We start from the raw sequence: 16,332 nt of genomic DNA, 5'->3' as shown, positions 1-16,332 counted from the left end.
GTTTGTTTTTATCTTTGTGCAGAATATATCAGCTTTGGCAAACTATTACAGCAGGGAAAATTTTTTGTATAATGCTTATAATACAAAGTAATTTGTCTTTACATTCTGTAAAGTAGAGAAATGGTCAATGTTGGATAAGTATATTGAAGTTTATTCTTAGCAAGGTTTTATGTTTCTCAGATTTAAATATTAGAGGAGAAATATATATTTATACAGAAGTATAATTTTTGAATGTTTGAGGTTGGTTTTCTTCAGTCATTAACCATTTATTTATCCACACTGAGCTTTATTCCTTTGCTAACTTGTTTAGCTGTCCATGATGTTCCAACATCCATTTATAATTCGGTTTAGATGTTTTGATTCTTGATTTGCACAAATCTGGATGTGCATGCTGTCAGGACCTGATCGTAAAATGTAGAGGCAAAACTATTTTGTTTTTGATTACCTAGAGCACTAATTAAAATTTAATTGTTAAGCAGTTGGGATATGGAGATAGGTCTTGACATGGTCTTCCTTGGAGCACTGTACAGTATGATAAAAACCTTCAGTGATGCTTACTAGTTTTTGTTCTTATTTTCATTTGTCTTTCATCAACCAGGAAGCTGCTGTGTGCTAATAATTACCTGCAATTTTTATAATTGCAGGTATTGCAAACATTAACATTCAGCTGTACTAGCCTACTGTGTTCACTGTGAAATTTTCAACACGGTAAAAATTTTACATGATCATTTAACCTTACAAGTTTACTTTTTTTCTCACTAATTTTACACTGAACCTTCTTTTCATTATTGCAAATGATCAACTTGAGCATAGCATTTCTTAATCTTAACTATAGTAGATAAACATGTCCTAAGCAAAGATTTTTAACCACTTGATGAAGGGGGCAGGCACCATCCAGTGCAAAATACACTGGGCAAAATCTTATCCCCACTGCAGTCAGTGCCAAATTTCTAACTGGCATTAGCAAAAATGGAACCACTATTGCCAAGAGGTTAATATACTTAGTAACCATGACGAGTGGTTATGGGGGAGCACAACAGTGATTCTCTATTTCCATGTCTTTTTTTCTATTAATTTAAAACTACTACTTTTCAATCTTTAAAATAAGTAAAAGAAACTTGAAGGGGGGGTCATATGCTACTAGTTTGTACTAGGTTTTTTCAGGAAAAGGAAACAAATTTATATATATATATATATATATATGCAATATATTTTTACACTGTTTATTAATGCTAGAAAGTATTAAATGTATCACTTTATCTGTGTGAATGTTAAAGTAATGACAATGTTATGGATGTTTTAAACCTTTTGAAGTTGTCTTGTTAAATTTAAACCCACATTAACAATGGAAAAGCTACTTTGTCTGCAACGTTATTGTTGATGTTTTAGGGAAAAAGTTCAAGTACAGCAGTTGTTTTGATTAGCACTGTAAAAGCTTGGCTTGAAAAATTGTAGTGAAATCCATATTTTAAACACCATTTTTTAAAGCATAGCTTCTCATAAAGTACGTTACTGCTGTTGACTGACTGTATAAAATTGTATCTTTAGTTGGTAAAGTGATCAATAAACGTGTTACTATGTCAGTTCTGGGATTTATTGAAGTAAATGGTATTTGCTGATAAACTTTGTTAACAGCTGTTATTTTACAGTTCAGATGTTAATTGCTACTGCATATATAAATTACATCAAACTACTCTCTGAACAGGTTCTGAGCAGAATCTCTTTCTTCTTTACCATTTATTTTCCTAGTTTCAATAATGACTAGAGGTGAGCATTGATATTTTGAGAACTCTAATGTGATGCTTGAATAGCCATGATGATGGTGATCCACCAAATGAGACCTGTCAGGGATGAAACAGTTTGTTCCTAACCAGCTACATAAGATAGACTGATCCTCAGCCCAAAAGCCTGAGTTACTTCTCTCACCTCCAAGTGGTGTTGAAAATATTTTACTTATAAGGAAAGTAATTTGCTACATAAAACATTGTTTTAATAATGTTACATCCAAAAGCAAATATGGACCTTTTCTTTATAAATAACAATATTATTCAGCTTTTCATTAGCAATAATTCCATAATTTTTTCAAGAAACAGAAGACAGAAGTATTTAATTAAACTCAGAACATCATAATAATGTAATTAATAATGTCATAATAGAAATAAACAGGCACAGTGCTGCTCAAGAAATATAGCAGTCAGTTGTTAATTGCCAAATTGAGCAAGGAAACATAACTAAACAGCTTACAGCTACACTTTTGCAGTTGTTCTCAAACTGGAAATGGTGTACTCTGTGCTCACACACTAGACAACTTTCTTTAGAAATGCCTTTTCAGTGAAATCTAATACAACTGTATCCTGAGATAGCTTTTCTTCCTGCACAGAAAACATGTGCTGTCCCCTCCTGTACTCCTTTTAACTGTGAGCATGTATGGTTACTGAAACAGTTAAGAAACATAGTGAAGCAGAACCTTTAGGGATTATTAAAGGAAAAATCAATATTTTTCTTTACAGTTGAGTAAGTTTTTAAAAAGGGGGGAGATAGTACTCGTGTGCCCTATGAGAATATGACACTAAGATCTGTATTTTCAAGAGTTAAGGATTTTTTATTTTTTTTCCCATGGAGCCTTTAGAAATGCCCACTCACTCCAACACACCACTTACGCATGACAACTTTAAAATGAAAAATAAAAAAACGTCTACTAGGATGTGTTCTCTTTACTTCAGGAATACAATTATTTGGGCTAGCTTTCTCTATGTGGAGCTACTATTGCACTAACTATGCGCTCCTTCTCTCATGTCCATATGCCAAATGCAGGCTGAACTCTTCTGGTTTTGTTGGCTGTTCTACCAGAGCTGGGACTACATGGAGGAAGGTGTGGAGGGGAAAAAAAGGCCACCTCTGTCAAATTGAAATCTTCGAGAGACTTATAAAACCTCGTCTTCTAGTTAACCTTTTTTCATTTCCTCAGCTTTCTTTACTCACTGCACTGATTTATTAATAATGTAAACTAACCCGGGCACATTGAAAGGTCGCTTACTTGTTGATAAGTATTCATTAGATTCCCCTCTCAGTCGTCTCTTCTCCACAACAGTATTTCATATATATGGAAGGGATCAAATGCAGGGATGTAGGTGGTCTGGGGAGGAACAAGCACAGGAAAATAGAAGAATAAGGGGCTGGTCCCTGATCTGTGCAGTTATAGGTGATGCCCTGGACCTCATAAGTGGCAGCTGCCCTGTCATATTAAATTTCGTTTCTAACTATTTTCTTGGGTGAGGGGATTCTTTATTCTGTGTACACATGTTCATATGGAGGTCTAATTGCCATCAACTGCAGTTGACTGTGGGTCACAATAGCCAGTGTTACCTGTGGTGCCAGCAACTAAGGGCAGCTAAGGCTTTATGTGCCAGCAACTAGAACGAAGATTATGAGTGACAGAAACCCATGTGCCTGTGGTGCCAGCTACTGGGTCAAGTGAAGGGCTGGATTACTACCATTTGACTGCCAGCAAATATCAAACAGAACCAGGACAGAAAGAGGGTGAAGGGGTTTTAGCATCAGTTACCAAAGCAGTCATAAGACTGGGCCAGATATGTGTATGTCTCAGAGACAATTGGAAGAACATACTGAAGGGACCAGGCAGTCCAGAATGACTGCTGAGGAGGCCACAAGTCTGAAGGTTTGTGTGTGTACACAGGATGCAATTGGAGATGATAGAATCCGTGTGCTAGTTACTCATCTGGCTGCATATCTAATCCCAGTTACTCAAGGGATACAGTCTAGTCTGCGGAAGGTGGGAGGGGAATGATGACATGCGATTGTACCAGCCAATGGTGTTGCTGTGATCCTTATAAACTTATGTGTCCAGGTGCCAGAGCAGGGGAAAACAGGGATCCAGGCACTAGCTGTTGGATAGACTTGTCTGGAGGGAATCACACTGAATATATACATGTTTCCTACCATCAGCCCTTCATTGTAGTCACCCATAGACAGGCCGTTGGAACCGATTTTGATTTTGCTGGTGGTGCTGGCTTTGTTTTTTAACTGTGGAGGGTTTGTGGCTGTATCCATCAACAATACTGTTGTGAAAACAGCTTTGCCTTCCTTGCAACATTACTAACATCTGTTGCTGCCTGTAGTGTTATGAAAAAGTTGATTTGTTTTATTTCTCAGCTGAAAATAGCTCCAGTTAAATTACTTAAATTGAGTCTCAAGGCATGTGCATGTATGCTAATTTTTGCTAGAAATTAAAGTTCTGTACATTAAAACAATTCAGGCAACCAATTTTGTTCGCTTCCCCAGCTAAACTAAATGATTTTTTAAAACATTTCAGTAATATTTTGGTGGTTTTAGTCTATTTTGGTACTACTAATTTGCACTTTTACTACAAAGCAAATTCTTTAAAGGAACATTTCTTATAAATGTCTTAGAAAAAATTCTTGTAGTCATATATTGACATTCAGTGAGAGTAGGTTTCATATGTTGAAGTCACTGGACCAGTGAAATGTGAAAAATATAACCATAAGATTTTTATATAATATTTAGATTTCTTTATATGTATAACATATCCACAGTTATATACATATTAAAAATTGGTATAAAATGTTTCCCATTATTTGAAGATCTCCTTCTGTTCTTAAGCACTGTCACCAGCATGAAGTGATATTCTCTGTTAATTTTAGGTCCTATTTTAGGTAATTGCCATGATACAGATATCCTGAAGGATGTAATCTTCCTTTTCTAAAGTAAATCTTGACTGCCTTAAACCATCAAAGGAGCATTTTGTTCCTTGTACAATCTTTGTTTTTGCTTTCTTATTCTCAATCACCTAAACAATGGCTTTCATGCTGAGCTGTGTCTCAGTCTGCTCTTCTCAGTTTCTTGTCTATCTCTCTATGACATCCCACCCTTAAGGGCAAGGAAACACCTAAGATTTGTGAATGGTTGCAGTCAAAAAGAATAACAAAATTCAGAGGATCCACAAAAAAATCACTAAGTTTTATTAGTAAATTACATGCTTGGCATGGAGATTGATGTGTTAGTCCCTGACCTACTATATAAGCACATGGCAGTGGGTTTTAGATAAAGGGGTAGGGTGAAAGGGAAGAGAGAAAAAAAAGAGATGAATTAAAGAGGGAGAGAGAAAGAGAAAGAGAGAAAGAAAGAAAAAGAGAAGAAAGAAAGAAAAAGGAAAGAAAGAAAGAGAACAAAGGAAGAGAAGAAAGAAAGAAGGAAACAAAGAAAGAAATCAATCATCGGTTCAGCCAATGGGATGTCCAGCACCCTGGGGGCGCACACCCCGGCCTGGTGGGGGTACCTTTAAATATATGTGTTTTCCCTCCCCTGAAGACAGGTTTCTTGCTTTCTGTGCAAATTAGTTACCATCTGCAGTCTGTTCTTTCAGACTTTTCTGGAAATGGGTCTCAGAAGGCTTCAGGAGTCTTTGGTGGTCTTGTATCCCCCTACTGGACTGACTTTTGGTTGGCTGTTCATGCTCGCTTCTGTGCTGACCCTATCTTGTGTTTGTTGTGTCTCCAGGGACTAGAGCAAGGATGCGTGTCCCTGCCCTACCTCCATATGGTCCTCTTCTCCAATCCCATCTGTTTTTTTCAACAATCCTGGGTTTGCTCCATGGCTACTGGTTGTTGGTGTTTGAGACATACTCATTAGCCCTTTTTCTTCTGGGCTTATACATGCTCTTGGGCCATAATTTCATCTCATTTAAACATTACTTGAGATAATTTTAGATCAAGTAGTGTTTCTAATACTTTTTGGAAGTAATATGAGATTGTCTTTAAAATTTTTTTTAACTCAAATTTTTTTTCCTCTGATAATCCACTAGAAGGCAGACCATATTGCATTTTAATTAGCGAAAATGTAGGTGTTTTCCTCAAATATTTTACACAAACCAGAATGTCATAAATTATGATTATCGATGCCATAGGTTAAAGTAAGAAGACTTTATGACGTTGCTAAACATGACTGGAAGTTGAACAGAAAGGCATCAATTAACTGTATTTGTGATGAATTAAGACATATTTTGTCACCAGACTATGTAACTGGGTTGTGAGTTTTGTTCTTGGAAACAAGCAAATCCTGCATTTCATGGACCTGTGAAAGGATAAATCTTTGGCAGGATATTAAAAAGAATCCAGCAGGTGGTGCACAAGGTATAAGGAAGACCTAACTCCCACCTAGAAGATGTTTTCCATTAAAAAACCAATTCATCACAAAGAATTAAAAGTAATCCCGAAATCCAAGATTAAAATTATTGATGACAAACCTCAATGAAAAGTCCAGGGTACAAGCAAATTTCACCTCACTTTGCCAGTGCAAGTCTTCTTGCACTTCTATGTACATTCAATGACTACATCTGGAAGCAAACCAAATCTTTCTGCTAAATACACAAATATTTATTTCTTTTTCCTTCCAAAGACTACACTGTGTGATGTTGCTAGACAAGAGCAGAGCGAGTGTGAACTACGAAATACCTAGTGCATGACATTGAGGTGAAACCCAAGGGTCACATTCATTTCTCCTGTCACACAAGAGGAAGGAAGCACAGGGGCTTGTGCAACAGTTCCGTATCATTTCCACTGCAGGATGTGTGTCCATTGTGTCTCTGAGGATTGTGGGGTAGAAGAGATTTAGTAATCTCAACAGAACTGTGAATCAATGTGTAGCAGTATGGATAACACCTTATCCATATAAATCTGCCATATATTCCTTTTATTTATGCATCCATAGCTGAAGATACTATTTTGTGCAGCCCATGTTATTATTATTATGATGATGGTGATATTATTATGTGCAACTCCAGTTATTAGCCAGATTCCCTTAGTTTTACCCAAGCCGTTACCTCCCTGTGCTCCTGAAATACTCTCTCACACACTACTTGCTAAGCAAAAGGCAATTTTTGGCCAGCCTGCATGAAACTCAGAGCCAGCCATCACAGGCATACGTAATGACTAAAGACTGAAGCCTTTTCTTCAGTAGAGACACAAAATAGAAAGCTAAAAAATTCCTTCTACTTGAAGACTCAATTTGAGTTTCACTTCATTACAGAGATTGAATGTCTCTCAGAGATGCTGATGGTCACAGAATAATAAACACAGTAGAAAACATAGATATTTATTACGTAGAAGATAATAATTTGCACTATGGTAAACAGAAGCTTGAACATATGAGGCAAAAGAATTAAAGTGCTAAAATAGATCCGTGAATGGCTTGTAAAGTTAGCCTTGACGGTAGTTTTAAGATAAGCTTCAGCTTCATCTTGAAGTTTTAGATTTGGGTCTTTTTTAGACAAAACCTTAATCTTACTTTCTGAAAATCAAACTTTACTACTTCTTTTTCAGGTTCTTGTTTACTGTTGAGATGTTTAGCTGGTGAAACATTAGATAAGTATTTATACTGTAGCAAAGAAAATTAGGTTTGCTCTCAAATAACTACAGATAATTTAACATATGGATATACACTAGAATATGCAAGAGAAAAGGGTGATAATGGATCACCTAGGCAATCCTGATTTTCTGCGTCTGACAAAATAAAATGTGGTATTTTTTGAAAAGAACTGAAATGCAGCTTTTTAAAGTTGAGCTACTGGCCAGGTACTCCACACTTATTGATTGTTTGGGATTACAAGGAAAGTAGGTGATAGCAGACTGATAAATTTCTAATTTCATGCTACACTGTATTTTTGCTTTTTTCCATAGACTGCTGACACAGTATGCTATATTATTTTCTTATAGCATGTCATGTTAACACTACCATGCTTGTGTTGATTCAGAGCATAAGTACACTGGTTGCATGCAAAACACTGGTATAATCTTCAACGATTTCCACTACACTGAAATTTCATACTCTAGGCATAGGGATTTAATGCCAAATTCCAAGTGAATTCCAAATACAGGTGATTGAATATAATGTAAATGTCTCATGCTATCTGGTTGTTGGGGTTTTTTTTTGTAAAAAAAAATTCTTCACAGAAGAATCCTGCTGTATCCAAAGGGCGGGACAAAGGAAGGGTGGAAAGGTAGTTCCAGAAGCAATGAGAAAGAGATGGTGTCCTTGGAACCTGAAATACCATGAAGTTCCTGTACTTCTTAGTACTTCTTCCAATTTGGATCAAAAGAAAAGTTGAAAGGGAAATCAGCAAGAGCAGTTTCCTGTCTGTTATGTAAGACTGGGCCTAAGTTTGCATTATGACAATACTTCGTATTCTAATAAAAGTTTAGAAGAAAATATTAAGATATCTGTATCAGGACTATTGCTGCAGATCCTTTCTGGTTTTGGTTAATTCACGGGATTTTTCAAACCTTCTAGCAAAGGACATTCTACATGTTCACTGGATTGTAGTTGGATATTCTTGCAGTTATGGCAGAAACATTTAATTTTTAGTTAGAGGTCTGTCAGGAATTCTGTGAGTGATCTTGTTCTATTCATCTCCTCTGTGTTCCAACTTCTGTTTTATAAATATTTTTTCCCACTTATTATCTGTGTCATTTTTCACCACAGTTCTGCGACTCCACTAATCCAAATTACAGCTCCAGAGCAGAGTTTAAATGAAAGACAATAATGTATCAGAAAATTTTCCAACACCATCTTGAGAGTAAAAATCAAATTTAAAATACAAAATTTTATGTAATTAACTTGTATCTTAATTAGAATCATAAAATAACTCAGTCTGTAAGAGACCTCTGCATGCCCTCAATTGTCCAAACTTCTATTCAAATGGCCTCTAACTTCAGTGTCCCCCAAAGCTGCTGCACAGTGTTCTGTGCAGTCATATTTCAAAAGTCATCCGTAGGTACTTTACCAGTGGAAAAAATTAGTCTCTTACATCCAGCTGGAATTGTCTTTGTTGCCATGGAAATGCTAGCTGCCTGTTGTCATTTTACTGTGTATATTTGTAAAAATCTGGCTTCAACTTCTTCATACACCCCCATGTGGAAGACAGCAATTAGATTCTCCTCCTTCTCCCCTTCACCCAACTTTTCTCCAGGCTGCACAAAACCACATCTCTCAGCCTATTCCTTGTATATTGTATGTTCCAGCCCATACCATCTTAGAGGATCTCATCTGGACTCCTCAGTTTTATGACCTCCCTTTTACTGGGGAATCTGAAGTGGAACACAGTGCTGCCTCCTAAGTGTTGAGTAGAAGGGATATAATTTCTTCTCTCAATCTGCTCTTGTTAATGAAGCCCAACATGTATTGCAGTCATGTTCCTCTCATTATCCAGGAAAAGCCCAAATTTTCTGCAGAGCTGGTACCTAACTAGTCAGATCCTGTGCCTCCTCTAGGGGTTTATTCTACCCAAGGTACTGGACTTTGCTTTGTCTTTGCTGAACTCAGTGATATCTGCCAACTCCTCAAGCTTGATAAGGTTCCTTTCTAGCAGCAAGCCAAGTGCAGTCTGTTCTTTGCTATACTTTTGTAAATACCAAACTCCTTGTAATCTAGCAATTATCTTTTTGCTTTGGGATGGAAATAGGAAAAGTAACATAAATTTACGCAGAATACATTTATTCAGAATAACTTGCTCCACTGACTCATCTCTTTCAAGATATCTTTAAGATAACTGAAGGTGAAAGCCCTAAACATAAGCTGATGGGTCTGCTTTAGACACCTAAGTTTTAACATGCTGAGGAATTTTTGTAAATTCAGTAAATGACAGTGGTTTTTTTTCTTGTTCTACAATTTCCTGGCTGCATGTCCAGAAAAACAAATTCTTAAGAGGAGCAAGAATAGAGATACTAGAGTCTATGGATTCTGCACATGAGCAAGTTCTACATATGATACATGCTGAAGAGTCATTTCAGCTGGATAGAAACTAGATAGCACAACATCTTGTTGGAAGGCTTACGTTTCTTAACTTTCTATATGCTCCCCATAGCTTTACAGAAAGGAGTCTGATGAAAGTATTTCAGGCAGTGATAGGTCTGGTAGAAAGATGCAGAGTTTTTATTTTACATAGCAGTAAATCATTGTGAGAGAGCTTGAAAAGTGTGGGACTAAAAACCTGCTAAGGTAACCATCTCCACAATTAAAATCAGGTGGCTAAAGTAAGTCTGCTAATTTAGACCAGTTAGTGGCAGGATAGTCCACCTGAGTGAGAACAGCTCAGAAAGATACAACAATCTGCTAGGTAAGAAGGAGACAACAGACCACTGCTAAAATGGAAAACACTGGGCAAGCTAACAAATATATTATGCTGTGTTTATGTGAGCATGTATATAAAAAAAAGATGAAGTTATAAAAAAATGCAGAGAAATATGTAAAAACACAATACTAAAATTACTGTAATTGTAATGACTATATTGTAATCCTGTATGTTGACATAACAAAATGACAGTAGCAAAAGTAACATGCATAATATGAACTTGTTTTTTATTGCCAGAGGGATGCTTAAAGGCACAGTATGCAGCTGCATAAGCACAAAAAACCGGCACAATGGAAATTTAAATGCATCCAAACACCACTCAAACCAGATTGTCTCAGAATAGCTAACCCATTCTGAATACATCAGAAATCCTTTCTCCCCTATCCTAACTAGTGATACTCAGTTCCTAAAATGTTTGCAAACCCCTTCCAAGTTTAGAAAAAAGCTAGTAGGAACATAGGATGATAGTGTTGAAAATTAATGTCCTAATGAGTCCACAAATTATATATAAACATCAAGAGACTAACTGGCAACATGTGATGCCAGCTGAAAAGCCACCACCAAAATTAAATTAATCCACAAGAAGTGACAAGACTTATTAGATGTCTCTGACATATCTGTGCTGCTGAGCATGCTACAAGACAGCTATTTTTAAATGAGACCTGATGTACTGGAAACATTCTAGCCACTGAAGCATGAAGCTGTATATAATCAGTTCACCACACTGCGAGGCTGCAGTACTATAGTTACGTGTATCTTCCAAAATACTTGAGAAAAATTGAAATGGTGAGTGAAGTCATATAGATTTTTAAGAGTTTGACTACATTTTTTTCCTGAACTCACCTAACTATTCGCTTTTGAATGAAGCTCAAAGTACTGTGACAGCATTGCAATATCACTGTTTCAGTTAATGCATTCGTACCTTTTAATTTCATCTGGTCAATTCTGTTGCTGATGAAGACTTAATTTTAATGCATGATCTGTACTAAAATGCACCAAAGATGCATTTCATTCACAGTCACTCACTGGACAATCATCTGCAAAACGAATTGATTAATTTAGGTTTTTTACAAGTGTTTAAATCAGGAAGTTAGAGCAACACGACAAAATCTTAAATTACCTTTTAATTCAATAACATAATGAGTCAATACTGAGGTAGGTAATAAATGTTAACAAAAAAAAATATGTGCACTCATGATAGCATTGTAGGACATGAAATCGATGACAACATAGCAACTATACACAAAACCTTGACAAGTCTTGTTATTCTAACCATTCTGCAGAGGAAGGAAATTTTAATTTTTTAAACTTGTATGTCAGGAAAAGGTTACTTCTTGATGGTCATTTTGATAAAATCTGTTATATTAAATGAGTTGCTGAAATTATTTTTCCATTGACAGCACATGCTAGAACCATAAAGGAAGCAATAGGAACAAACTTGCTGACTTTATGTTAATGATACTTTTAGATTATCTAGGAATATAAGAGAAGCGTGGCAAATATAGGACAACAACATGCAACAGCAAAGCATGTAGGAAATTTAGGTTTGTATTTTACAATGAACATTTTTGGCAATAGAATCTGTAGCCAAAATTGATTACTAACTTCAGTAGCACTGGGACTTCATATGTAATTAAGAAAGCTTCTGAATACTTTGTTTACCCATGATAACTATTCTTTAACTTAGACTTACACCTGAAACAATGCGATATTTATAGAAAGGTAAGCATGCAAACTGTCTGCTTTGAAATTTGGTAGCAGGGAAAAATTGAACTTTTACTTGCAAAAAAATAGTACAGAAATAACTAGAAAAGTCACAGAAAACACAGGAAGGTCTCACAGTTAACATCCTCTCAAAATATGCATCTTACTATAGTGTTTAGTCAGTAGTATAAGTTATACTAGTAACTATTAATAAAGTAGATGTATTCACTGTGGCCTTTGATATCAGTGATAAAGCAATAAACTACAATATGGATGACAGATTGAAGTTTACAAAGCAGTAATACCAGCAATTTGTTTTGCAGCTCCAGAGGCGATTAAAAACAGCACAGCTTCCCAGGAGACACAATCTAGTTTTCTTCCCTGATGCTACTGTGAGCACAAGACATTTCAAAGGAACACATGCAAACAAGAAGGAAATAAAACTATCTTCTCAAAACGTTTGTGTATGCAGTCAATTTCTAAATGGGGTGCGTGCATACCTCTGAATTTAATCGAGTCATATCCTCATAGGACAGCAGTGTAAAAGCTTAAGTGCAGAATATAGTACTGCTTTGTATTCCCTGAGTTTTACTTTGAACCCTACTTCAAAACCACTTTAGTCTGAACTAATTTTGTACTGACAAAATAAAGTCCAGACTGATAGAATTAATGGAATCTGATGTTTTACAGAAGCCAGAGCAGTCTAAACCAAAAGCATTTTTCTTTAGATGAGCATGTACTCAGAAGAGAATTACAAATTCTGTTCTCCTTTAATATTGGCATTCATAAGGCTGAGACTGTGGCATATCAAGAGGACTTTATCTAAAAGCCGGAAGACCCTAAAAGAGAGGAAGACAACAATCCTTTTCCCCTATTTTTTTTCATTCCATGGTTCCAGTCAGAAGTTGTCAATGCACACAATTTTTACCTTGCACAAACTCTTGTCTTCTCTGGATTCCTCTGCAAGCTCATGCAGTATGTCAGCTTGCCAGAGAACATGTCTATCAGGAAAAAGAAGACTCTCTTCTCTGCTAGATTAATGAACTGAACTGACTCACAGAATTGTCTGATGAGTGCCAGAGACATGGAAAAGGAATGTGCAGGACTAGGTGGTCAGGAGCCATGGTTGAGGGAGGGAGGACCTCTGCTATGGGAAGGGAACAAAGAAGGAAGATGCAGGAACAAAAGCTATCCCTTGCTGCAGCAGCAAGCCATTCATTTCACTCCCATTTTTTCTTGAAAACAACCCAATTGTTAAAAACATGGAAAAAAAAAAGCAATTTTATTTTTGTATTACCATTACAGAAAGTTATAAAAAGTAGAACTAAAATTAGCAAATTTCATTTTAATTACAAAAGAAATCTCAGGGTAATACATGGCAATCAGCTTTTGAAGCAGCATGTGAAACCTAAGTGCTTGCTATTTCTCCCTTGACACTTCCAGTCACTTGTTTAAGTTCTCACACCACTTTCTACATTATATCTCTAATGTCAGGTGTTACATCACTACAGTAAACCAAACTGGAAAGCTGATCCAGCTGAAAGATAACCACTTGGGGTATTTTTTGGTATTATAATACATAGATATATTTATTTTAGAGTTCTTTCAGCACTCAGCCATACAAATGTCCATCTTAGTGTTTTTGATAGGGAAGCAGCAGATATATTTATTTCAGCAACCCTACTATTCAACTTCAATTCACACACAGACAATTGCTATCTCACCTGAGTCAGAGAAACTTCAAAAGTAATAATATACTGATGCCATTTTTCAGTAAAAAGGCTTAAGTAACTCAGATAATTCTAAACCGGAAACAACTACTCAGTATCCCCATGTGAAGCACCTGGGGTCCCCATGATGCTGCTGAGAGTTCTGTGATTTGCTATTTTTGAGTTTTTGTGAAATCATAGTTGCTATTAAAGAGAAGTTCCTCCACTTGTTGTCACTCCAACATGCAGAGGCAACATGTCCTTCTGCATATTCACCTACTGGTGCAACATAATCTTTGTGAAAAGCAACAAGGTTGAAATATTTATCCAAGTTCTACATCCACTTCACTCAGACTACTGCCAAAGATTTATTTGTTTATGGGTGCTCATTTTGAAATAAACTGAATCCATGCATGCTTTCTAGAGCATACTCTGAATAGCTACAGGAAAATATGTTTTAGATGCTGATGATCAAGCGCAGAAGTAAAGTTACCACCTCAGCATGAAACCCACCATTTCTTATCCATCTCTTAGGATACATATCTTAGGAATCAGCACCTTATTAAGAACTTCAGTGACATGTTGGAACTGGAATTAGGCACTGAAACTCCTTCATTTCACAAATTGCAATGTTACTCTGGACAGCTGACACTTTCTTGACCTTATCTACCTTGACTCAGTGTGTAGTAGTTATATCTTTCTTACCCTAGTTGTTAAACCCAACCAAAGACCTTACCTCCAAACTAACCACTGCATTATGAGAGAGATCTAGGGATTTCAGGTGACTACATTTTTTCAGAGAATTACATAAATGAATAATTTTCTCCTGCCAGAAAGGAGCAAGGATGACAAATGACCTACTTCAGAACAAAAGGGCAGACAGGGTGGGAGCATGACTAGGAGCATGCATAACCTCAGCATATTTATAAGAAAGAGAGGTAATATCTTCTACACATTTTAATACTTAATATGGTGAATACAAAATGCATGATGAAGCTGTTCTGCAGTATGTCAAGAATTCTGACAACATTTTTAGTGCTAAACAAAAATAGAAAACAGGTTAATTTCTTGTTACTACAATAGAGGCTTTGTAGGTATTTTTTTAATGGTAGAACTAGTAATATATGTACTAGTAGAACTAGTAGTATGTGGTAGCCATTGCAAAAAGATGCTAGAAGGAAGTATTACATCTTTCAAGTGCCACTTAATATCAAGCCAGCACTTGTGCAAAACTCTGCATATCCACTTTCCAGGACAAAATAACCTTTATGAATCCAACTTTTCCTTGTAAACAAGTATTTATAGCAGGTGCATATTAAGCAAATTAAAGCACTATCATCTAGTATACAGGGAAAACACACATCGGCTACACAGACCTGAGCTTCATCTTCCTTAGGAATGAATCTATGGTGCAATAAAACCTCAGTTTCTAACTGTATGAGGGTTTTGACCATAAAGAACATTTTAGGTGTGTCTTATGAGACATCAATATTCAACTTTTTTTTTTTTTAAAGGTAAATGTAAAGGTAATCTGTGTGAGAGAAAATGGATTGTGCTTTCCCTGGGTTCTCTGGTAGTACTGGGCGTATCTCTGCTGAACTCTGTGACAGTATTTCCGTAAGAACAGGTATAAAGAAAAGATACTTAATACAGTGCAGGGGAAATCCAGACTAAAATCTAGCCAGGATACAAGAAACAAGGTATGTATTTCTAAATTGGGAACTCTTTCTCTCTGTGTATCCAACACTGCTTTATACCCCTCCCATAGTTTAACTCAACATGTACCATTTTCTTTTGTGAAGACTTTATAAGCCTTAATGAGCTTATTCTCCATATCTAGGATGCTATTCCCAAGTATCTTGGGGTGTTGCATTATTACATCCTTTTTAAAAATTTCAGGTTTTTAAACATTGAGTTATAAAAAACCACTTTGTATTTCATGTTACTCAAAGTTCAAGAAACAAATCAAACATCTTTAAACACTGAACTATGCCAATAGCACATCTAAATTAAGTCAGCTGTTAAAGCCAACTGCATCCTGGTCTGCATCAAAAGCACTGTGTCCAGCAGGTTGAGGAAGGTGATTCTCCTGGAGTACACTGCTCTGGAGAGACCCCACCTGGAGGACTGCATCCAGCTCTGAGTTCCTCAGCACAGGAAGGACACTGACCTGTTATAGTGAGTCCAGAGAAGAGCCACAAAAATTATTAGAAGGGTAGAACACCTCTCTTCTGAAGAAAGGCTAAGAGAGTTGGGGTTGTGCATCTGTAGAAGAGAAGGCTCCAGGGAGACCGTTTTGTGGCCTTTCTGTACTTAAAGGAGCCTTCTATGAAAAATGGAGACAGACTTTTTAGCAGGGCCTGTTGCAATAGAAAAGGAGAAAGAGTTTTAGACTAAAACAGTAGATTCAGACTACATATAAGCATGAGATTTTTTATGATGTGAGTGGTGAAACATTGGAGGTGAAACCAGAGAGGTGGTAGATGCTCTATCCCTGGGAACATTCAAGGCGAGGTTGGATAGGGCTCAGAGCAACCTGGTCTATTTGAAGATGTCCCTGCTAATTGCAGGGGTATTGGACTAGATGACCTTTAAAGGTCATCCTTTAATGGCCCAACCCATGATTCTATGATCCACAAACTACTAATAGATGTAAAGGGTTACTAATGTCAGCTCAGCCAAAACAAATAATAACAGCTGCTAGCATTTTATTATTACCTGGAAACAGATTAAAAAGGGATCAGAAACAATGCA

General features: G+C 36.5%; 1 protein-coding gene across 3 annotated transcripts in view; it reads left to right on the top strand.

Annotated features, from left to right (window-relative positions):
- Window positions 1-12,326, top strand: part of TPPP (tubulin polymerization promoting protein) — a 73,252-nt gene extending 60,926 nt beyond the window's left edge. For 2 of the 3 annotated variants that reach the window (XM_027662874.1, XM_027662872.1), the window contains exon 5: window positions 8,547-10,258. In XM_027662874.1, the coding sequence (XP_027518675.1) occupies window positions 8,547-8,568 (22 nt within the window). In that variant the 3' untranslated portion in view covers window positions 8,569-10,258. Of the gene's footprint in view, window positions 1-8,546; window positions 10,259-12,192 lie in introns of those variants that run through there. The other variant, XM_027662873.1, reaches the window with a different exon arrangement.
- Window positions 12,327-16,332: the final 4,006 nt, after the last annotated feature.

Source organism: Corapipo altera, unplaced genomic scaffold, assembly GCF_003945725.1.
Source record: "Corapipo altera isolate COAL_440 unplaced genomic scaffold, ASM394572v1 359, whole genome shotgun sequence".
Lineage (NCBI taxonomy): Eukaryota > Metazoa > Chordata > Aves > Passeriformes > Pipridae > Corapipo > Corapipo altera.
The sequence above is the reverse complement of the archived record's forward strand: the minus strand, read 5'-3'. Positions and strand labels throughout refer to the sequence as shown.